The sequence below is a fragment of the Cryptomeria japonica genome, chromosome 8 (genome assembly GCF_030272615.1).
Source record: "Cryptomeria japonica chromosome 8, Sugi_1.0, whole genome shotgun sequence".
In the NCBI taxonomy this organism is placed as follows: domain Eukaryota; kingdom Viridiplantae; phylum Streptophyta; class Pinopsida; order Cupressales; family Cupressaceae; genus Cryptomeria; species Cryptomeria japonica.
Window position 1 is genome coordinate 464,527,140 of NC_081412.1, and position 24,910 is coordinate 464,552,049.

At 35.1% G+C, this 24,910-nt stretch overlaps 1 protein-coding gene across 3 annotated transcripts in view; it reads right to left on the minus strand.

Moving 5' to 3' along the window:
* Positions 1 to 325: 325 nt before the first annotated feature.
* Positions 326 to 24,910, minus strand: part of LOC131034951 (eyes absent homolog) — a 142,747-nt gene continuing 118,162 nt past the window's right edge. The window contains exons 6-8 of one of the 3 annotated variants that reach the window (XM_057966565.2): positions 18,951 to 19,157; positions 12,087 to 12,378; positions 326 to 832 (exon numbers count right to left, since the gene is read on the minus strand). In XM_057966565.2, the coding sequence (XP_057822548.2) occupies positions 12,119 to 12,378; positions 18,951 to 19,157 (467 nt within the window). In that variant the 3' untranslated portion in view covers positions 326 to 832; positions 12,087 to 12,118. Of the gene's footprint in view, positions 833 to 11,310; positions 11,807 to 11,847; positions 12,379 to 18,950; positions 19,158 to 24,910 lie in introns of those variants that run through there. The other 2 variants (XM_057966566.2, XM_057966564.2) reach the window with 2 other exon arrangements.

The following is a 24,910-nucleotide window of genomic DNA, read 5'->3' on the forward strand; positions in this document are numbered from 1 at the left end:
AATCCCCCACTTCCTCTTGTTTGGAGAATCTAGAATAAAATATTTCTTGGACTATTGTTAGGAGGACAAAAGATCTTTCTAAATCGTCACCCCAAACTCATGCTAGTGGGTTTGGTAAGAGGCCAATTCATACTAGACCTAGTATTGCCAAAGACGAACCCCAAAGGTCTCAACTCTATCTTTTATTTGTAATTGTTTTAAATAATTTTGTTGTAGTAGTTCATCATTTTTTTCATTGTGATGTTTTTTTCTTATTTTTGGCCAGCTCAAGGGGCCCTTTTTAAAAAATTGATTATAGCAAAAAAACAATACATGTAACAGTATTTTGTACCGGATTATAATGACAACCTATACTAACAATATAACATCAATTATGTCCAAGACTTGATCAAAATTTGACCATCTAACTATCAACATGATTATGGTATGAGACTCAATAAACTATAACAGACACTAAATAATTATATGTTATGTACAAAACAACCACTAAATGCTCTATACAAATCAAAAAACAGAGATTGTATGCTCTCATATTCACTGATCCACCCAAGTTGTCCAGCCAAGGGGACGCTCCATCCAAATCACTTGTCTGGCATTCCTAATTGGGAGTGCACCATGGGCTGCCAACTTGGGCAATGTATTATCTCTTCATATTTCTGCCCTCATTGATCTCATTCATAAAGGTTGCTAATGCATTGACAAATGGGGTCCTCTCCATGTTGGCCCTGCTCCATGTGTAACCGTGAGAGATTTCTGATGTGTAAACTCTTGTGTGCCCATCCTCCAAGTATCTCTCAAACTTTTTCCTATCTATTCTCATCACAATAGTGACCTGCGCATCAACAAGGTAAAATGTGAATCTTCTAAAAGACTCGGTAAGCACCCTAGCTTTGTCCTAATACTTATCCTCAATTCTAATTTTCCATAAGAACCATAAAATTTCACAAGGTAGAATAAACCAAAACAAATTGCATTCCTTTCTTAAACCATGCACAAAGCCAGTGACAATGTTCATAATGTTAATAGTGTTAGCAATAATAATACCAAATAGGAGCTAAATTTCCTTAGCTATTATGCAATCAAAGAATAAATGGTTAGCAATTTCTGCTACTTCACATACACTACACAAATCAACAGCATGTTGCTCATTCCTGAAGGGCAGTCTATTAAGAATAAATAACCATTTGAAGCATTTCTTTTTAGGAGCCATAGTACTACTCCATAGTCTAATAAATGTATTATGTCATTGTTTGTTAGAGAAACCAACATGCCACGTTGCATTAATATGACAAATAATATCATCACTACAACATAAAGCATTATAAACAAGTGTTTCTTTTGTCCTCACAAGCGGAGTGCCATCCATCCAGGTGCAAGTAAGAAACATGCAATTGTTAACCATACAAGGTTTAGGGAGTTGGAGAATATTGCAAGCCTCTCGACGCATAGAATAAGTCCTCCAACTGGACACAGGAATATGAAATTCCTAAGACAATTCAACCCACAAGATAAGATGATCATTAATGATAATATCTTTAAAACAGCATATACCTTTACCATCCCAGCTCTTAGCTAGGAGCCTTGAATAAGAGCAAGGAGTTAGTCTTTGTGGAAAAGATTCCACCATATAGACCTCTCCCCACTAATATTACTATTACTGTTGACCCTACAATTAGAGACCCATGTCCTAACAGTTTCCCAAGCTTTCCAAATAGCTTTAAACACAAAAGAGCCTATCGTGGAGACAGGGAAGTTCCCAACAACTAGATCACTAAAGGGGAGAGACTTCTAGGATTTGGGTTGTTTAGGTACAGTCATCCTAATATTATTCCTAACAAGAACCTTCCAAGGTTTTTCTCCTTCCAACACATGAAACATCCATTTAGCAGCAAGAGCAATACCTTGAAGTTTGAGGTCCTTCAACCCCAGGCCCCCCATCCTTTTATCCATACAACACCATTCCCATTTAACAAAGTGCCTCTTCTTATTTCCTCTCCCATCCGAGTATGAATTGCTCTAATATTCAACTCATGTATTGTGGCTCCTAAAAAGAAATGCTTCAAATGGTTATTTATTCTTAATAGACTGCCCTTCAAGAATGAGCAACATGTTGTTGATTTGTGTAGTGTATGTAAAGTAGCAAAAACTGCTAACCATTTATTCTTTGATTGCATAATAGCTAAGGAAATTTAGCTCCTATTTGGTATTATTATTGTTGATATTGTTAACATTCTGAACATTGTCACTGGCTTTGTGCATGGTTTAAGAAAGGATTGTAATCTGTTTTGGTTTATACTACCTTGTGAAATTTTATGGTGCATATGGAAATTAGAAATGAGGATAAGTATTAGGGCAAAGCTAGGGTGCTTACTGAGTATTTTAGAAGACTCACATTTTACCTTGTTGATGTGCAAGTCACTATTGTGATGAGATTAGCAAAGAAAAAAATTTGAGAGATACTTGGAGGATGGGCACACAAGAGTTTACATATAAAAAATCTCTCACGAATACACATGGAGCAAGGCCAACATCTATGTTCTCTCTCTATAATCATTGGAAGCATATATAGAGCAGACCCCATTTTTCATGTTACACGGGTTAAAAGTAGCCTATATAGTCTATTACATGGTGAGGAGCCAAAATCCAAGATTAAATCCTTCCATTTACCATTAATAAGTTGGACAACACCACCTTTTTATTTCTCGTGTTTGGTGGCGATTTGACAAGCATCTTTCCATATAAATTTCAAGTTTACTAATAGGGTAAACTTAATTGCTTTGACTTCTTGAAGCATTACTATGTTTGTATCCCTATGTTGATTGAGAAACCTTTTGACCACATGCTTCCTATCAAGGGATTCAAGCCCCCAAATGTTCCAAGAGATGCATTTTTCATCATCATTAACATATATTTTATTTAGACTTCTTGGCAACCATAAAGCTGCTGAAAGACTTGGGGAATTCTGCCTTAGAATCAAGCTTTTTAGGGAGGGGGGATATTTTGCCTTTAGAGCCTTTAGGCCTCCCTCTTTTTCATCTGGCTCGGATGAATTTGCCTTTACCAACAGGCACAAGAGTTTCACCATAGTCGAGATCAACATCCCCTTGAATATCAAGCTCACACTCTAGATCCCCACTAGTGAACGAGTTGTTGGAATTCAACTCTGCCTCCACTTTAGACTCAAAACAAATATCCTCAAGGGAATTTTCATATTTGTTCAACTTAGTAGCACCATAAGGTACTACGCCAAGATTGAGAGACTTATCAAGGCTAGATGCTTTAATTGGCGGGTCAGCAGTAATGATATCAAAATAGGCACTATCTTTATCGGCCACATTTAAGGTTTCGTGGAGTCAAGCTCGGGGCAAACAATAGTCTGGGGGGTTGGAGGGGAAGGATCTACCCCTTAGGAATACAAATCCTTACTCCTTAACAAGAGCAAAATTCTTAGAATGAACCTCTAAAATAAAGTCAAAATTGTTGGTTACTTCTAGGGCATCTGTAGACTCCAGGGGGGATATTCTTCCCCTAACCTAGCCAAACAATTGTTGGCTCGTTCTTTATCCTCAAACCCTTTAACAATATATTTAGCCATAGAATTCCTTTTTACCATTGGGAAACCTCATCTCATGCGAGGTGGCACCAAAGTCATCATCCACTCTATCTTTTGTTTGTAATTGTTTTAAAAAAATTGTTGTAGTAGTCAAGCTCAAGGTGTCTTTTACAACCTTATGATAGCTTTTGTAAAGGGTCAAGGCCCTTATTTTCTTGCTTAATCTAATAAAAAAATTAGAGACTTGCTTATATTAGTGTTATGATTTTATAACCTATTTTATTATATTGATTTTTGAAGTTTATTACTTAACTAATTTTATAATTGCATTCATTTTACTATTTTTTATTTTATCATTTCATAATTTTATGATCTCTCTAATTTCACAATTTTATTAATTTTATAATTTATTTTTTAATTTATAATTTATCAATTTCTAATCTTATAATACTTTATTAATATACTTATTTTATTATTTTATTGAATATCGTAATTTTTTTCATTTTATTAATTTAAGTTTTTATCATTTTTTCAAATTTAATAATATAATTTTTATTTTACAATTATATTAATTTATAAATATATTGATCATTTAATTTTATTGATTTTAAAATTATAAGTGTTTAATTAAAAAGTAAGAATTCTTTAAATTTATACTTATTTTTTTAAATATGAACAAAATTCAAGTTTATGATCCTCGTTCTCTTCCCCTATCTAGTTCCTCTGTTGCCTCAATTGTCGAGTTCAACTCCCATATTTTGTGCAGCCCTTCCATATTAGTTTACTTTCAGTCTTTATTGCTACTTATGGGTTGAAACTTGCTCCCATTTTGTTCGTAGCCTCTTCTTCTAGGCTTCTTGTTTATATTTTTCTCTATTATTGTATATTTCTCTTATCTAATATATTTCATGCTTAATGTGTTTTCCTTATTAAAAAAAATGAACAAAAAAGGTAAACTTAATTTAAAATTTAAATTTAAATAATCGAAAATCACTAAGAAAAGAAAAAAATAGTTAGAAAGACAACTAGAGATTAAGTGGGGGAGTTTGGGGCAGCAGGAGCAAGTTTGATCAAAAGAGACTTTTCCACAACATACCATAAAATATCTACCATGCTCATATTATAGTTGAAGTGGCTTCAATCTAATATAAACCACTTCAATCGAAGTCTTCTTGCCATGAGGCACTACAAGGGTGTTAACAAGATTTGATCTAAGCAATTTTGACTGAACCTATCTTTGGTCAAACCCAGATGTGTTTGTACTAGATTGCATCATTAATTTTCCCTGTCCTCCTAAAAGGGGGACCTATTGTTGTACTTTTACCCATTTATAAGCATCTTTACTTGACTTATGACAACCATTGCTTCAAAAATCAAACTCATTGTTTACACTTGATTGCTAAATAAAACTATTGCAAATATATCTAATTCATGTGGCTTGCAATCCCCAAGTTTTTTGGTATATAAAGAGGCCAAATAATCTTTTGATCAAGTGAATAATGATCCTCACCTACAATATAATGTCCCTATTATTTCATGGCTTGAACAAATGTGTAGAGATGCATCTTGTAAAGAGTATTGTCACATGTGTTCACTAAATGTTTATGAATAGTATGCAACAAGATGTCTATATTGAGTATGTACAACACCAAATGTGAAATTCAATGCATTAGTCTTGATTTTGAAGGCATCGATGTCAAAGATTGAAAAGATGGTCATCCAAAAAAGCATGACTTTGAGTTCCCTAAATGCTTCATGTTATGTCCACTCAAATACTGAGCTATCTTGCATGATTTGATCCAACAAATGGAAAGATGAGAAACTCAAAACTAATGACCCATTGAAATTTATAAATAAAACAAGTTCTAATCATTGAATGTTCTTGATATTGTTTGGATCCACACAATTATTTTCATAATCTATGATGTACTTCAGCTACTAAACTTAAATAAGACCAAAGTTGCACATTTAAATTGGCTTACAACTCGTAAATGAGAAATGACCCCAAATTTAAGAGGGACTATTGTGTATGCCACCTAGTTGTAACTAGTGCATGTAGCAATTATATCATTTATAATCCACCTCATAAAAACTTTTCAAACTATTATATACTTTTTCCTATGCACCTCATGAGTGAATTATTTAAATTGTATCAAGGTGCTCAAGGCTAAAATTTGCCTACAAGAGAATAAAATACTTCTTGGTGCCTTGTATGTATTTTTAAGAAACCAGTGCATTTGAAGTGCCTTACACACTTACTTGGGGCTTTATTGAACATATTACTTACGAAAAAGGAATCATTGGAGCCATGAACCACAGTCAATGGTTCCAAACCATGTGGTACAATTAAAAGTTTGTACGTAAATATAAAGACATCAATGATCAATGCAAGCCATAATTGTCTTCCTTGTTAAGTAATGTTCCTATGTTTTCACCATTTACTACTGCCTACATCTATCCCATATGTTAAGTAGTTTAGGATTGCCCATTTAGATAAGTTGAGAGAAATAGTAAGGTAATTTCAAAACTAGAACATTGTTGATTTTAAAGTTCAAATCATCAATTTAGGACTATCATTATTTTGTCTTCAAGGAAATGACTTACAACTTGATGTGAAAGTATATTCAATTGTGATTTAGAGAATAAGACAATGAACCTTCAACTACATTTGACAACACCCACAAAGCTCCTTCATTTGATCAAGTCAGAAGATTATTGTGGCTAGGTTAAATCAATCATAAACTCTCATTACAACAACATCCTAGATCACTTTTCTTCAAGTCAAGCAAATGTTTCTCTGTGCATGTAGAAAACAAGAATTCCACCCACCATACTATAAGAGAAGAATAAATGAATGACAAAATTCATCAACATCATGAATCTTGTGGGTTTACTACACAATCTAAAATTCACTCAGAATATACTTGATATGTTTTAAATATTTTCTTCTATATATCCTATAATTTTATTTAAACTTGACAATAACCCAACTTTAAGTCCCTTTGTTCTTATGTACTTGGCATGTTACATTCAATCGAGTAGATCATAAATTCTTGGTTGTGGTTGCATATTCTTAACGATGATCTTGTTTTGAACTCTAAAATAATTGTGTAGGCATTCTTCAACACCACCACAATATGTTAGCCACATGGCAAATTGTTAGGACAGATTACATAGTGGTCCAAATACTTGTGCAATTGCTTCATCACTTCACCAAACCCAAAGGCTACAATTGTCTATATAACTCAATGGCGAGCAATTGAAGTGGTCCATATACTTGTGCAATTGCTTCATCACATCATCAAACTCAAAGGCTACAATTGTCTATATAACTCAATGGCAAGCAATTGAATTTTATAAAACTTACTAATCTCATGGTCTACCTTTCATTTTTTTGACAATCAACTTCATGCTTGAAATTCTTCTTTGAATTATTAGATTATCCCTCCAACTTTATTTGTTCCTCCTTAATTCAACTAACTTTAGATTCCTCCACTTCAACCACACCATCTAGTGTGAGCTTCACAAATATCAACACAAACATCTTCCATTGATACTTATCTTCACTTGATTTATGACCAACATTTTTATGAATAGTGACACAAGCATCTTTCTTGTATTGATAAGTCTCTTCACTTTATTTGTGACCATCACTCCTTAAAAAATCAAAATTATTTAAGCCCCAAAATCAAAGAGTATATCTACCCTTAAGTTTCTACCTAAATTTGATAAGAAAGATGTACTTCATCCAATCAAACTCTTGAATTTTGAACACTTTAATTTTGATTTTGAATACTTCAATTTTGGAAACTTTTCTTTGATATGACCATCTCCTTTGTAATGTTGATAGTGATTCTTTACAACCCCTGAATTTATGGCTAATCTCAACATTCCCTTTGCCTTGACCTTAATTATATTTTAGGCATTTTTATATTTTTGTTGAAGGTTTTTATCAATTTACATTTAAAATGTGTACATTAACACCTATCAATATTTTGAGCCTATGAATCGCAAGAAAGTGAAAAATAAAGTAGAGGTGTGGGATATCTTTTGCAGGGGGAACCTCTTATGTTGCCTTGACGCCATCAACAATCATGATCTTGTTTTGTCCAATGGTTTTGCCTCTTCATAGAAAGTTTATTTGGTCTTCATAAAAGGAATTTTGTTTAAGGTCCTAGAGAACCTGATAGCTTTGGCTACAAGACTCGAGATGGAACGAAGGAAAATTCAAAAGATGATCAAGAACTATGATCATGGGGAAATGAATAAATTCTTGCGGCCAAGAGAAAAGTTCAATAGATTCTAGAATGGCTTCAAAAGGGACGATCTTCTTGAGTACTAGAAAGAAGTTGCAAAGACCTTAATGTGCTACATCACACTAAAAAGGATATTTTAAAGGTTTTAATCTTACCTATTTCCCATGTTGAATCACTTGAGATGACACTAAAATGAACTTTTCTTAATGGATGTATAGTTCTCTTGAAGAGTCAATCGATAAAATTCTAATGGGTAAACATGATTTGCTCCTTCACCAAGGGCTAATATACTCTTTATATAAATTCCAATTAGCTAAAACCCCTGCCACCACACCAACCCCCCACCCCGTGACTCTTTGGTGGGCCCTTCAAAACATAAGCCTAAGGCCTCTACAACTAGAAATAAACATACCACTACGGGGTGAAAATTATTATGCCCTCTCTACCACTAGAACCCTCACACTCTACCAACCCTCAAATTCACTTGAAGGGAAAAAGCATTAACATGGTTGGCTCTAGAACCTCTAGCCACATCGATTCCCCTCCTAATAGTCTCAAGGAGAACCCGTCTACCCACCCCAAGGTCAAACCAAGAAAAGGATGAGTTACCCCAACCCCTCCTCTTCCATGTCCCTTGATAAAGCCAATATCTCTCTTGTGGACCATTCCACTTCTAACACCCCTAAAAAAAGTAGAGCCCAATCCTTTGAGTGATTATATATCCCCAACACAAAAAGACAAACGTCTAAAAGTAAACTGCCAAGGCTATTCTATCATGAAGGAAAAATTGGGGAAACTGCAAAATACTTCCAACTACACAGTAATGCTTTGAAATGGATGCTTGCCCAACAATTAACAGCCAAGAAAAGAATACAAGATATGAAATGGAAAGTGTACAAAGGCAATAGAGACTAGAAAAGCAACGTGGCAAGCAATAGAGTTTGGGAAGAGGTGGAAAAGTTTGCTGCAAAGTTCAACAAATGGAAGAATCTTGAACGGAGCATGGAAGAACTAAGAAAGAACCAAGAGGAAATAAGAAAGAACCAAGATGAAGTTGTATCTTCCAGTAGAGAAATAGTTAAAAATTTGGCCACTGGCAATTACGTCCTACACTCTGAGCTTCAGTAAAAGAAAGACGAGGTGCTGGAAGTTCCTACCAAAGGAACCAGGGCAAAGGTCATCGAGCAGAAAGCCAATGTGCTATAAGGATGATTATGTAGACAAAGGCAAAGTTCTTAAGAAGGTTTCCTTCATGGATAAACTTAGTTTTATCAGCACTGAATAGCAAGTTGGCAGATGGCTAGCGTCTTAATCTTTTATTGTTATATTCGTGATTCTGGGCTGTCCCCCTGCCATGTGTTGTATTACTCCAGTCTTTGTGTTTCAGTCTATGTTAATATTTGCTTTCTGCACTTGAGCCTCACTTCTCGTGAGACTCAAAGTATCTGCCTTTGTGGCCTTTTTGTTTAATAGGGCCTGGGCATTTTTTGTTTAACAGGACCTGGGCTATGTAATCGTATCTTTTACCAATATCAAAAACACCTATCAAAATTTCAATATATTACACTTGTAGACATAATTTGCCAATGATCTACTGTTTGAAGAGTAGAACCCACCTCCTATGTAATCATTAAGTCTTCGAGACATTTAATTAATGCTAAATATTCAATAAAATCAATTGCAAATTTTGGCGGGTTACCCTTGACTTAACCAAAAATACTAAGTTGTTTAGTTGTTGATATCTTGAAGTTTTCCCATTTTGTAAAAATCAAAAATTATTTGGGTACTCTTAACCAAAATACTAAGTTGATCGGTTATTCACTTGTTGAATTTTTTCTATTTTACTTTTGGCGACCTACCATTCAAACTCAAGGAATTTACATAGCTCTCATCATTTAAACGCACAATTGAACATCTTTGTGTGTAAGTACATAAGCTTTTTACTGTTTCCTAGATGTTTACACTAAATAGACCTCAAACTTCAAACTTCTTTAGTTAATAGTTAAAACTCATTGTCATATGATTTCGACTTTGCTAGAAATCTGATACACAACACTATATTGTTAGAACTTTGATCTGTTCTAGGTGGAAGCAAATACTTACAACAATTGTAGTATAATATCATTGTTGTCAGCTTAAATTGCCTGTTGTTATGTTTGATAATATTCGTTATCCGACAATGTATTAATTAATTCTATTAAGCAGGTTGTCACTCTCGGATAGGTAGGTGTCGGTTGGTTGACGGTTGTGTACCTCTCAGCAACTGTGCGAATTAAGATATATTTTACTGCCGTGTTTGGTATGCATTGTCATGTACATTATTATTTCTTGTATTTAATTTATCAGTTGTAGCGATAAACAATCATTCTAGAAATGCAACCAAATAAACAGAGATAGAAGTATATGCAGAAAACAAAATCTTAATAAAGCGACAGCTATCTTTCAGAAGAATTAAATTAGTACTTGGACAATTACAAAAAGTAGCTTCTAACAAGAGATGTAGAGTTCTCACACTCAAAACTCGAAAGGTGGGCAATGCACCTCCCTCTCTTGTTTGCTACGTGCAATTGTGTTAACTACATCAAGAAGATTAGATAGAGTGACCGGCATATAGAATTCACAGTCACTGTACAGGAAGAATTGACTTGTCCTAAAAATATATATGAAAAAATTTATTCCCAAGAAATGAAGAGGATGTTTGCTGAAGTGGTATCAAGTGAGGTTGTCCACTTGTGTATTTCTCATGTTTGTCATATTCCATACCCATGCCTCAAGGTATTAATCTATTTTAAATCATTTGCAGGCATCTTCATGATGATCAAGTTATTACCTAGAGGTCAACGAGGTATAACCCATCCTTTTCTCAAACATTTGCACAATTTTTTGTCACTCTGGTCATTTAAAAGATCAAGTTCTCAACTTGTGAACTTAAGTGTGTGTATATGTGTGTGCACACGCTTGAACCATGATTGGGCAATTATAAAGTTAGATTGATCTAATAGTCATAAAGTAGCATTTGATATGGCTCATAGTATTTCCAGACTGCTGAAAGTCTAAAACCAACAAGTATGCCTAGGTACAACTCAGACTGTACTTTACAGACCCTAAAATTAGCAGCATATGAGGTTGAAATTATTGTAAAATAGTACCTTTTTTTCAGTCAACACTAACCAAATGACGTGTACTCTCGAGATGCCTCATTCAGATTAGATATACACATTTATATGCTAAGCGTGTCATTTTATCATTATATCATTAATGCTGGATGTCTATATTATAAATTTTGAATTTCACTTGGTTACTTTTTCAAGCACAAGCACAAGCACAAAAAATATTAATTGCTTTGAAGATGAACTTTCGATAGTTTTCAAAGTTTGATTTCAATACATTCTTATGGTAACTTAATATAAGGAAAATCAACTATAAACCCTGTTATGTGTTGAAATTTCTTTTTAAAAACCTAAGATACGCCAAAAAGTAAATCTTAATTTGACGATATATATACTGAAAAGATTCTAGGACACCCACAAGCAATGTTACATTCAGCTATAACAGGCATTTCCAACAAAACCTTTCAACAATGGATCTTAATATGAAGGTTTGGGACAATCTTGAAATCACCTGTATGGCTACTGAAAGATGTTATTTGTGGAACAGCAACAAAACCATTCCCAAGTGAACGCTTGCTAGCTTGTTCCAACACCAACTTTCTTGGATTCCATTTGAAATTTCATAGTTTTTGCCATGTTATGAGAATTTGGCAAACTTATGATCCTATAATTAATTTTGTATAGATTTCTTATTTTCAATTTACCATATGCTTGCAGATTGTAATTATGAGATCTCATTTCATGACTATACATAGCACTTAAAATTCATAGAAGCGGTGATTTTGGATAAGAACCAAAGTACCTTGATAACATTTATAGCTGGACCTGTAAAAGCTTGTGAATTTAATTGAGATTTCGAGGTTGGAAAATCAGCACGTGACTTCAATCTGATTTTTGACTAGTTTATCAGACTAAATGCAAAAGGAGAGAAAATTCAATTTGCAGAAAATCAAATAAAGCAACATACTACATATCTTCCTGTACGCTCACAAAGTACCCCAATACAGATATATTACCATTATAATTAGTCCAATGAGTAACACGGCTGCTGTATCTGCTAACTAAAATTGAAAAAGGAATCCATAAACTATATATGCGACTTTATACTATGGAACACAACTTGTTTGAAGAATAAAAAGCGAAAGTCACTAAGAGTGAACTACTTACTAGTTACTACGAATAAGCACGATGCAAGCTCATTATTTTTCTGGACCATCATTCTGAGAGCTATCATATATGCAGTTCAGATAGTGTTTTATGGTAGAAAGAGAGAGACCCGGAAACCGATGTACTCCATTTGGGTGTGGATCAATTTTCACAAAAGGCCAGCTCAGGCTCTCTGCTGCTTGGCATTCTTCCATGCCATCTCCAATAACACAAAACTGTACTCCTGGCCCTTCAAAACGTTTTTTAATCAATTGAAAACACTGCAACTTTCCCACATCCCATGAGCTGTACACTGTGTAGGATATCAGATTATAAAAACAAATCATTACTTGTGAAAAATTTTGGAATTGACAAGAAAATTTACTGCTTATAATATGGAATCCTTCAAGACAAATTCTTTGAGAAAATAAAACATCTTACAAATCCAACTGAAGAAAATCTCAGACAAAAGGACTAGTTAGCATAGTAAAAATATCAGCATAACCACTACAATACAAGGAATTTATTAATTTTGAAACTTGTAGGTTGGTTTGTTGATTGAAATCACTAATTCCCAAACACAGAATTACAAACTAGGGAATATTAATTTATTTCTTATTTATTTAGCTGTAATTATAATTCTATACTTATAGAAACACAAGAATTGAGTACTTATAAAACAAAAGATGCTGAAATAATATTTTCATTGCTCCACTATGACAAATGTTAAACTTTGAAGTATAACATTCTTTCAAAAAAGAATTAAATCAAGATATTAGTTATCATAAATCAACTTTCAAGTGTAGGTTTAAATTTTAAAATGCTTTCCACATGAAGTCCTTCACCATCTGAATGTTTAAAAAATACATTTGACAGACCCACGAACTAATTACAGCATGCACTGACTCTTATACATTGATATATAAATATTGGAAAATAGAGAAAACATATCAATATAACTATGGAACGAAAGTCCATATAAAGCAACTTCTATCCCATTTGTTAGACGTGGAATTATTATGTATGTAAATTAGGTTTCACAAATCAGAGATAAAATCATTTGAGTAAGAAAAGACACCACACCTATGGTGCTATGTAAAGGTAATCAAATTTGAAGGGCAGGAATGCACTTTGTGGGATGCTAACATGAAACACTTTGGTTTTGCATGTTTTGAACAATTAACAGTTCAGTTGGCGAGAACAAGAAACATTATACTAGAACTTAAAATTTTGAGGATAAAGTTGCAGTTCCAAAGTTTTCAGTAGCATAGAACATGTTCAATATTTTTGCTTGAAAGCCAGAAGCCCAAAAGGTCAAAACGATCTAGATTTTGCTCCCAAGAGTATGGCCAAATATAATGGACAAATGAAGAAGTTCCATAGACTAAATCTTTAGTGTAAACAAAAGATCGTTCAATGCACGGGGGCTTCATTGGCTAGGCAATATTATATCACATGCATTCATATTGGGGGATTTAATATCCAAAAAATGAGGGTGCAATATATTGCCTATCGGTGAAAATTGGGGGTTTTTTAATTTCGGCTATAAAAAAATACAATAATTGGTGAAAATAGGGGGGCTTTTATTTTGGGTCGTGTATTGGGAGGAGGTGACAAAAAAGGAGTTTAAGGCAATATTTTTTGAAAATAGGGGGATTCTTTAGTATGCCATGAACACACGTGCTATAACCCAAGTTCACTAAGTGAAGCCCCCGTGGTTCAATGTATGCAGAGTAAGGATTTTAATAGATTATTTTGCATCTAATATAAAAAAATATGATGGTATAATTAACTTAGGCATCAAATTTCTTGTTGTATGATTCTTTAAATTTTCAATAAGGAACATGCTTTATGAATTTTCAGTTGTCAACAGAACCCATTAATTGCACTCCTTTTTCATCACTAACAATCAAAAGATAATATGAAACTGGAAAATCTTTATGGTCTAGAAGGATTTTGATTAGTACATAATAATTGGCTAAACTTCAAAGTTTAGAGATGATAGATATAAATAGTTTATTCTATTTTGATAGAAGGCATCAAGTTTGTTACTAATACATGTAACCTCAAGTTTGGGATCTGTTAAGTCTATGCCCGCAATGATCTTAAAGACAGAATAGCCCTGTGGCAATGGATGGCTAACTCACTCCCAAATATACCATGGGTGCTTGGTGGGGTTTTTAATATGATGGAGAGCAAAGAAGATAGAGAGGAGGTAACCCATAGGGTTGGAAAGGCAATGAAGCTATTAGAGAGGGAACATTGGGGAAAAAGCATATGACCAGGTTGAGTGGTCCTTTATCTCAATGGTTCTAGATGCTATTGGCTTTTCAGAATCCTACTACATGATGGTCAAAGTTCTTTTCCAAGATGCTAACGCACAAATAGATATCAATAGAGAGCTCGCTGATGCATTCCCCCTTGGCAGGTCTATGAGACAAGGGTGTTCGTTGGCCCCCTCTCTGTTTGTAATTGCATCAGAAGCTTTATACCATGCACTCAGAACTGAATTACTTGGTCCTAAAGTGATGGGTATCAGTTTACCAGATCAGTCTACAATACTCAATATCTAATTTGCTGATGGCACTGCCTTGTTCCATGCATTAGAAGAAGATAAATGATTAACCTAGTAAGCATGTTAGTGTTTTTTTGTAATGCTTCTGGATCTAAGATTTCTCAAACTAAGTCTACCTTACTAGGTTGGTCTAATGACCCTCCTGAGTGGGTGAGTCAGTCTGGGTGGCAGTGGGGTGGGCCTGGTATTCTGCTGCTTGATTTTGAAAAAGCATATGAACAGGTTGAGTGGTCCTTTATCTCAATGGTTCTAGATGCTATTGGCTTTCCGGAATCCTACTATAAGATGGTCAAAGTTCTATTCCAAGATGCTAACACACATATAGATATCAATGGAGAGCTCACTGATGCATTCCCCCTTGGCAGGTCTATTAGACAAGGGTGTCCATTGGCCCCCTCTCTGTTTGCAATTGCATCAGAAGCTTTATACCATGCACTCAGAACTGAATTACTTGGTCCTAAAGTGAAGGGTATCAGTTTACCAGATCAGTCTACAATACTCAATATCTAATTTGCTGATGGCACTGCCTTGTTCCATGCATTAGAAGAAGATAAATGATTAACCTAGCGAGCATGTTAGAGTTTTTTTGTAATGCTTCTGGATCTAAGATTTCTCAAACTAAGTCTACCTTACTAGGTTGGTCTAATGACCCTCCTGAGTGGGTGAGTCAGTTTGGGTGGCAGTGGGGTGTGCCTGGTAAAATTATAAGGTAACCTAGGTATTCCTTTTGAGCTTCCCCCTCACTACCTAATATGTGGGACTGGATGCATGCAAAAATTGAGAGAAAACTCAACAGTTTGAACAGAAATTATTTGTCTTTGGCAGGCAAACTTCAAGTTTGTCAGAAGATTCTATCCTCTTGCTCCATCTACTATGCTTCAATTTGGTTCTTTGCTGGCTATCAGGTTGAGAATGTACAAAGAATCATTAGACAATTCTTGTGGTCAGATGGGAGAGGTAAGAAAAGAATGCAAGCTGTAAAATGGGAGTGGTGTTGCTTGAGTAAAGAGTTAGGTGGATTGGGACCTGAGGATCTTAGGAAGCAAGGAATTGCATTGGGATTATCAATGCACTAGAGGGAAACGAACCATGGAAGATATTGATCAGGAGGAGTATTCAAGATGCTACCCCTAACAAGGCCAAAAAGTGGAAAGGGCTGCATAGTCATGATATTCTTTTTGGTAAGTTTAGTGCTACCCCCTTAGGATCTAATGTATTCTGTAGCATATGGAGGGCTTGGGAAACGTGTAAAAACAAGGTACAGTACAATTAGGCAGTTACATTGCAGAGAATAAGATATATGGTTTTAGATCCCCTTGGTGGAATGTGGAATGCAAAAATAAGTGTCTTGCAATACTACAGAGGTGCTCGGCGAAAAGATGGCATCAAGCTGGTATTACTCAATTAAATGACCTGTTTGTTAATAACAATATCAAGGTCTGGGAAATCATTAAAACTGAGTTCAACCTTGAAGATACTATTAAGAGATCATATTCTGTGTTAATATTCTGTGTTAATGAATACTATGTCTAAGTTAGAACAACCAATAAAGATCTTGAATGATGAGAATGACATGTTGCAGTTTAAATGGACGGATGGTACTCCCTTCCCTAATCTTAAAGCCCATGTTTGTACAAGATCCTCACCCAAGACTATGGTGTCTTTGAGCATATCAATAGATATTGGAATTTGAACCTCAATGACAAAGAATGCATGAAATTCTTTAAGGTCGTCTGGTCTAATAGTATTGAACAAAAACAACAATGTTTTGATGGCAATTAGCCCTGCAGAGACTAGTAATTAATCTGTAACCTGCTAGCTGTCTTGTTTGTGGATGTGTTGAGGATTGCTTTCATATTTTCTTTCAATGTAAATTTGCTAATGTGATCTAGTCACTTTTTATGGGTAACATTGTTTCCTAGAATGTTGTTGATAAAGTGTCATGGTTTGAAATCCTTGCTGGTTATGTCCATGGTCTGAGCAAAAAATTTAATTGGTTTTGGCTTGTATTGTCTACTGAAATCCTTTGGATTTTTGTGGAAAAGAAGAAATGAACATGTTCCAAGGTAAAGAGAGGGTTCTTATTGAGTCTGATTTTAGACTCACAAAGTTAATGATTATTGAACAAGTTACATATACATTGAAGCTTCCAGCTGAAAGGTTCATGAAGGTACTGGAGGAAGGCACCTCACCAATATTCAAAGAAGATATCCAGGATGCAGACTACTGGCCCCAAGATTTGAGGAAGATTGATAAGAAATTCCATGGAGAGTATTTAGATTTTCAGAACAAGTACTGCAAGGAACACCAATATCAATTGAAGAATAATGAAGCAGTAAGGTAAATTTAGATCACACACCAAAACTTTGATACTTCTAGTTGGGAGAAAATTTCTCCTCCCCTCATTACATTTGAGACCTTCCAGATCAGTAGGGTTGAACCAAAGAAAGATGACAAAGGAAAAGTCGAAGCAAAAGTTAATGAAAGTGAGGAGGAGGATCAGCAAAAGGGCAGTGACCATGAGGAGGATCAGGGAAAGGATAGTGATAGTGAGGACTAGTGTCCTGTGTTTAGACTAATTGTTTGAATTTGCTGCATATAGATATTATAAAGATGTAATGTGATGCTGTACCGAACTTCTCAGATGGTGATCTCTTCTTTACAAACTGGATCTTTATTTTTTTGTTGGTATTATGTCCAGCCTGGTTTGGGCTTAGAGTGAGTAACTATCTTGGTCACTAATATTGTAACCAGTCTGTGGATGTAGGCTCTCTTCTTTTTGGTAATCAATTTGCAATTCAAAATAATATATTCTTCATTGGTCAACCTTTCTATTTTTAAAAGTGTAGTAATGATTAAAAAACCTCTCCCTACCCACATTATAGATTTTCTTACTAGTAAAATAACTATCATCCAAGGGACCACATGCCAAATATCAAAACAAGGCAAACAAAAAAAGGAAGAGACTAGGATAGTTGTTGCATGGGGACAAGCATGGAAAGAGATATCTGATGGCTTGATCATAGAGGAACAAAACATGTTGCAACCCTGTAAGCACATCTAAAAAGTAACTGAGATAAGAAGCCAAGAAAAACAATGTACAAACACATTCACATTGTTTGCATTAAGGTAGTCAATAACCGTCCAGTCATTTTTATTTGAAGATTCTTAGAGATGTTCACACTCCCTGTAGGATCATCACTGATGGTCTGCAAAGCAATGTTGTGAAAGGCGAAAACCTGATCAGCCAATCAGATGGAAATCGCTACAAAGTGCACCAAGAATATACAGTAAATTTCCTGAAATGTTTTGTTGCACCTTCTATTAAGCAAACATTTGTGTTTTTCTTTACACATATCATGGAAAACACTCCAACTAGAGAGCATTGGTGCTATCTTTCTCTTTACGGAAATTCTTCACAATATAACAGAAAATGTGCAAAACATGTTTTTCTCCGTTTTTGTTTCCCAATAAGCTTACCCTTCACACTTACAGTCTTCCTTTAGCAGTTGTGCCTTCCTTCTTAATCATTTGACAACTTCCATCAGATGATGAGGTCAAGAATCTTATCCACACTTTTGTTTTAGAACCTATTATTATAACCTCTTCAACAGTCAAGTCTACTAGAGAGATCTTATACCCTAGATTACACCCTTAATTCTAGCAGAAAACTTTAAATGTCTTAACAAGAATAAGTGGATTCTGTTCAAAATTTACAATTTCATTTTACATGTAAATCAAGATCAAATCACTTTCAATAAAGCAAGCAAACAATCAAATCTTACAACATGTGATTGTCCATCAACCTGAAATGAAATAAAAAAATTGGGGAACTTACCACAAAGTAAATAAAGTTCAAGTCCCAGCAAATTGTGCTCTTGAGGCTTGGAATTGCTAACATTCATTAAAGGGGCACATTAGCAAGCAAGAATTGATTAAAAAAGGTTAAAATAGATACCCACCATCAAACTTGGCATCTAAGTACTCAAAACATTCCCTTTATTTGGTGCAGCCCCTCCAGAAATGTTTCTAGAAACACTTCCAAAAAAAACTTGCAATCCTAAATACAGATAATGGCATATAGATATACCAGCGATTATTGTGAGCTAAAAGTTTGTGCCTATTTCAAAGAAAAGAATGTATAATAATGATTTCTTTAAGACTACAAAGACAAGTTTATAAAAGAGAACTTTACACACCTAGATACATTTTATAAAAATTAGAAGGCACCACAAAAGAATTCATTACAGGTGAAGATTAGAATCAATGAAAAAAAATTAAAAGGAATCTTAGAGGGATTCGAAACTAACCATTGTCATAGGTGAACACACCATCCAAACCAAATAGCAAGCACTTGACTAGGCTAGGTACTAGTGTGCCTGATGTTACCAAAACATTTACATTTTGTGAAGCACTATCATCCTCAGATATATGTAGGCCTTTTCTGCTTTCAACATGAACAGCACCCTGTGTGGAAATACCCTGTGTTCGCAAGCAATCCTCCAAAAATGCCCTCCCTACATAATTGCAGAAACATTAATTAGCAATTTGAGAACAATAATTAATTTCAAACATTTCAAAACATAGGTGAAAGGACATAAGTTGTTAATAAACTTAATACTGTATCCAGTTAACATATACCTACAAAGTGCAGAACTGCATCATTCTTTAACAGTGGTAGCATAACTTTTACATTAAAGGAATCCATGTGGTCCATTCATCATTTCACCTAAGACACTATTTATTTCTACTTTGGAGCATTCAATTATGTGTGTGTTCTGTGCAATAAAGAGCTTAGACTTAAAAACATCTTGATAAAATGTCTTTCTGAACATCAAAAATTGGACACCAGCTCATAGGATATTAATGGTTCAAAACAAGTGTGTTGAGAGGAGAAGACTAACAATGAGTCTTTTGGTCCTGCCATAACATATCAACAAGTCCAACTTTTTCCATAATGCATCCCTTTCAATCCATCCTAGGCTTAATCTTCTGTAAGTTATGCTGAAGCATGCATGCAATTCAAATCCAGAGTTAATCATACAATTGATATATCATCATATACGTATTAGTCTAGGACAGGATAACGTAGCCAAATTATTCATTTAGTGTCAGTTCCCAAATTATTTATTTAGTGCCAATTCTTACCAAAATGAGCTAAGACTGCAGATATTGTTACTTGCAGATCACTTCATCAAACTCTAAATTGCATATGCCATTAGGGACAACCAAAGTTTTAGAATTGAAGAAACTTGTTTTCTATCCATTATCATATTTTTGCCCCCTTGAAAAAATAAGTATACTCTGTTTGTGCTCCTTTGTTACAAATGGGTCCTAATCATACTGAGTTATCATTCAAATGTCAATTTCCATATCCATGTCAAGGAAGGCTAGCCTCTTGATATCTGAATTTGGCAATTCAGATGGTGATTATTTTGCTCTAAAATTACTTTCACAAGATTGATATATTCAGCAAGAGCAATTTCCAACCCTTTTTCATCAGTTTGTTTCACCACAAGATTGATATATTCAGCAAATTTCTTCCCTACAAGATTGACACTTTCATTAAACTATACAAGACTTCAATAAGAGTGGTGTCCCCCCTTGATCCCCTTAGGTTCCTTTTAGTACTCATATAGAATTTTGTAGGCGTTTGTTGGGGGTTTACTAACCTCACTGGCAGGCATCTCAAGAAGTGGATCAACAGTCCAAATAGCATGACTGATGCTTGAAAGAAACTGAGAAGCCCAATGATGAGCAGAGCTACCTAGATAAGGGTTACAAACTTATATGACTTGATGGTACAACAAGAATCTGATTTCTCAGTTAACATGGTGCAGACCTCCATAAGAGGCGTGAATTTGGCAACCAAACAGGGTAAAGCAGCTCTAATATGAATAACAAGATTGAGTTATTGGATGTAATCTCTCTGCTGAGAAGTCTGACAATTATGCTGTGTGCCTTAGGGTTGAACATGCAAATGTGCAATGTCTTGTGTGGCAATGATTAATTTTGGAAAGCTGCCACATTGTTTGTTAAAGATGAGTCCAACAATTATAGGGAAATATACGTAAATTGGTTGTTAAAGATAAGTCTAGAAGGACATTCTCTAGTAAAGTGACCAAACTTGTCACATCTGAAGCATTGTACTCTAGAGAGGTCCTTTCTTCTCTTAGATTCATGAGCTGAATCAGAATTTCTATCTCTGTTCCTTTTGAAGTTTCCCTTCCTTCCTTTTCTTTTAGACGTATGGGCAGCAAGAACGTGATCTTCTTCATGATGAGATTTATGTCCAATTCCTCTTGCCTCCAATCTGCATTCCTCTTGAATGCAATCAGCTCTCAATCTCGACCAAACTTGGGTAACTCATTTCTTCCACTAATACCTTGAATGAAAGATTCCCAAGAGTGAGGAAGGCCATTCATGGCCAGCATAACCAGGTCTTTATCCTCAATAGAATCACCAATAGCATTGAGTTGATCCTTCAATTCTGTAATCTTCATAAAGAAGGAAACAACAGATTCACCTCTACTCATTTTAATATGAGGAAATTGACATCTCAATGCTAGAAATCTGCTAGAAATATTGAATTCATACAAGCCTTGAAGGCACTCGAACATATCTTTGGCTGAATTCAACTTGGATATAACAGGTACTAGATGATCCTTAACAGAATCAATTAGAATCTTTTTAGCCATGAGATTATTCTTCCTCATTGAGCTTTCTCGGTGTCATCTGAAGGTTCACCTACAACAGACTTCACATGGTTAAGAAAATCATTCTCTTATAGCACAATAAGAATCTTGAATTTCCATGAAGTGTAATTGGTTGCACCATCCAATCTGTCTTCAACTTTGAGTCCATTCACCATGATGGAAAAACTTGAAATAAACAGACTAGAGCTTCAAACAAAGAAAATTTCAAAACTAAGCAATCTGGTTCTGGATCTTTTCTTTAGACCCGCTCTAATGCCATGTTAAATTAGAACCAGAAAGATAAAAATTCAGAATCTGAAAAAATACAAAACAAGAGACACTACGATTATCCTGGGAAAACCCTCCACCTGAGGGTGAAAAACCCAGCCACACCAAAATTGAATTTTATTATCAATATGAATCTGATACAATGTTTTTAAGCCTAACAAGAAGCTCTTTAAAATGAGGACTTTTACCTTACATCCAGAATATGTCCTCTCTACAATGAGATGAGATCACATATCAATTGAACATAGAAAGATAGTACTGAGAGATCGAAAAACTACAAGACAGCTGAAGACGATATCATTCCTTCAAAATACATCCACAAAAGATTACTAAAAACATATGATAAAATTTCCTTGCTTAAGAATAACTCTGCACTCCTCGAACAACCTGTTACAATACACATACCAAAAAGAAAGAACAGGAGTACGAAAACAATATAACACAAGAGGACAGAAGACGGAAAGCAAAGAGACAAAGATTTCGGTGACAGTTACAAAGCAACTTGAAACTCCTCCCGCACCGACAAGATACACCAAGACGATGACACACGTGAACCTCATACCAACGGAGCTCACGGAAGAGATGAGAAGAAATATGATACGATATCTACTGAAGTTACAAACAATAACATGCCCTACCTGATTTCAAATAGATATTAAAGATTAAATCTTTACAAAACCATCACACAGTGATGTAAGAGGACTAATTTCTGTTTGTTTCAGTTTTCATCATTAGCAATTTAGCAAAGTTTTAAGTTTTCAACTCAGAGAACACACACCACATACGAATTCAATGGATAATTGATTCCAATCTGAGTAAACAGAGATTTAGGACCTGGCACAAGTTTGTGTGAGTTCACAGCTTCGAGTGAATAACAAGTGTTTGAGGAGATCCAGTAAAAATCTGATCTGGAAAATCCTCATGATCTGGCCTATAATGGTGGCAACTGGAATTTACAAAGTGCTATTGCCTTCAAGCCACTGAAACTACTTTAACTCTAGCATCCCTTTGAGATTGAAGCATGAAAACCTCAATTGCCGTCCAGTTTATAAACCCCTAGGTGATGGGATGACCTGGATGTAGCCGCACCTCTAGATTTTTTGCTGTGATCTTCTGCCCAGGTTTGCTCATCTAGGGCTTGTGTATATACTTCAAAGCCTGCTACAAGTGCCTAGATCTGATAGGTCTTCTCCAGTAGCTCCCCTATGCAGATAGCTGCAGGTCCCAGGCTCATGAATATGATCAGGAGGTAAGTATATGGTCTTCAATGTCTGCTGCAGAAGTCCAAGTCTTGATTAATTAAGCTTCAACAATCCCCTATGCAGATCACTCCAAATATTTGGGTATGGCAGTTTGTCAGATACTCCAATGTCTGACCTGTTGAAGGTTGTCACCTAGCAAATAATGTCTCCTTGCACAACTATTATTAAATCAACCCTTGAAGCACCCACTATTTGTGATCCTGAAAAACAAAATGAATCAATGGTTTAGACTTTAGCCCAGCCAGCGACTTCAGATTGAAGGTGGCAAGGAAAGGAATTCAGGTTTTTGTCCAAATAGCTTAATGTGTAAGTGTAGGGGGTTTTGTCCTAGCAAACACAGTATACTAGGAAGTTCAATTGCTTAAAAAAAATCTAGATAGATAGATGCCCGGAATGAAATCTTGATCTCTTTTGGAATAATCTGCATGAAGCCAACCTCATTTGAAAATGAATCCTATTATGGTACCGACCAGAACTTTGAATTTAAAAAATCTTTTATTTTATTTTTTTATTTTTATTTTTATATTGCTTATCACTTACAATTATTTTGTTAATATAAGCATCAACATAAGACCAATACAAGCTCTTGTGAGCACAACCATGAGACTGCTCCTTTCAAGGAACCACACTAGAACCACCTATGGAAGACCAAGAGTCTTAACTTAAAAATCCACTTGTTTAAAAACCAATTCCACATTAGAAGCCAACTATGGAAGACCAAGAGTCACAACTTAGAATTCCATATTAGATGTCCCTTTTGGGATTTGGTCTTGGGTCTCCACAATGAGAAATCAATGCTTTAACCAATTAAGCTCAACCACTTCGATTTTTTTATTATTATTATAATATAATTATATTATTAATATAATGTTTAAAAACACTTTCTTAGTATTTAAAATACTTTCATTTTATCTCAATATAAGGGACATGACAGTCCTCCCACCCCAAGTATTGCTTGTCCTCAAACAATGTCAACTCTAGAAACACTACCACTTCATGCCAAGGTAGCGTGCAATGGGGTGATGCTCATCAATCATGGGCACTGCTCCTATAAATTCAACAATGAAAAATTAACTATCTCCTTCAGCAATTATACTCACTAATCTTGGCTTCCTCATTGCCTCTTCCTTCTTAATGACCTCACCATCATATGTGCAAGCTTCAACATCAGATGCAAATACCACTTCCAACTCACTATTATTTAGTTTATCAAGGAATTCACAATTGTGGATTGTAGTACCTATTGTGACGTTTTCACACGTCACCCCAATGCAAATGCGGACCTGTTGACGTGTATTTTGTACACTATCAAACACAGAATAAAATACCTAAAGGTACCTTATCCTCTCTTGAGTAAAGCCTCCGAAAGCTGAAGATGTCGCGAAAAGGATCAATCGGGATGACTTCAAGGTTCTTGTATGTAGGGTCTCTACGTGTGGATAAGCTCTCTGTGGTATGATGTGATTTGCTGGAATCACAAGGGGACTTACATTTGATGATTGAACGTCTGATCTGCTTTGAATATTGCTGGAACACAAGCTCTTACTTGCTTTGATTTGAAAAAAAGGAAAAAAGATGAGGGCGAGGAAAGGATCTAATCCTAACACTAAGAATGTAAGAGCAATGAATGATCTTTGATGGAATTCTAACTAAGTCTTGTTTTGACATCCCAGGACCATCTCCACAAGGTTAGTGCGATCTTCGAAGGAAAGCTTTATGATGTTCAAATCATCACTGCAGGCATAGACACCATCAGGTTGATGCATATCAATGAAGAAGCGACAATTGAAGTTAAGCTTAGGCTGAATGATTCCAGTTGACTACGCAAGGCAAGTCTGCAATCAACAAACTGCTAGTAGTATGGATATACGAATTCCACCATCAATCAAGCACATTTCTTCCACTCATCTAATAACATGAAATCAAATACGAGAAGTATAGAGACCATGCAAATTGTCGAATCGACCCATAAATTTCACCATTTCTTCAATGAAGTTACAAGTCTTTTACAACAACATCTTGGCA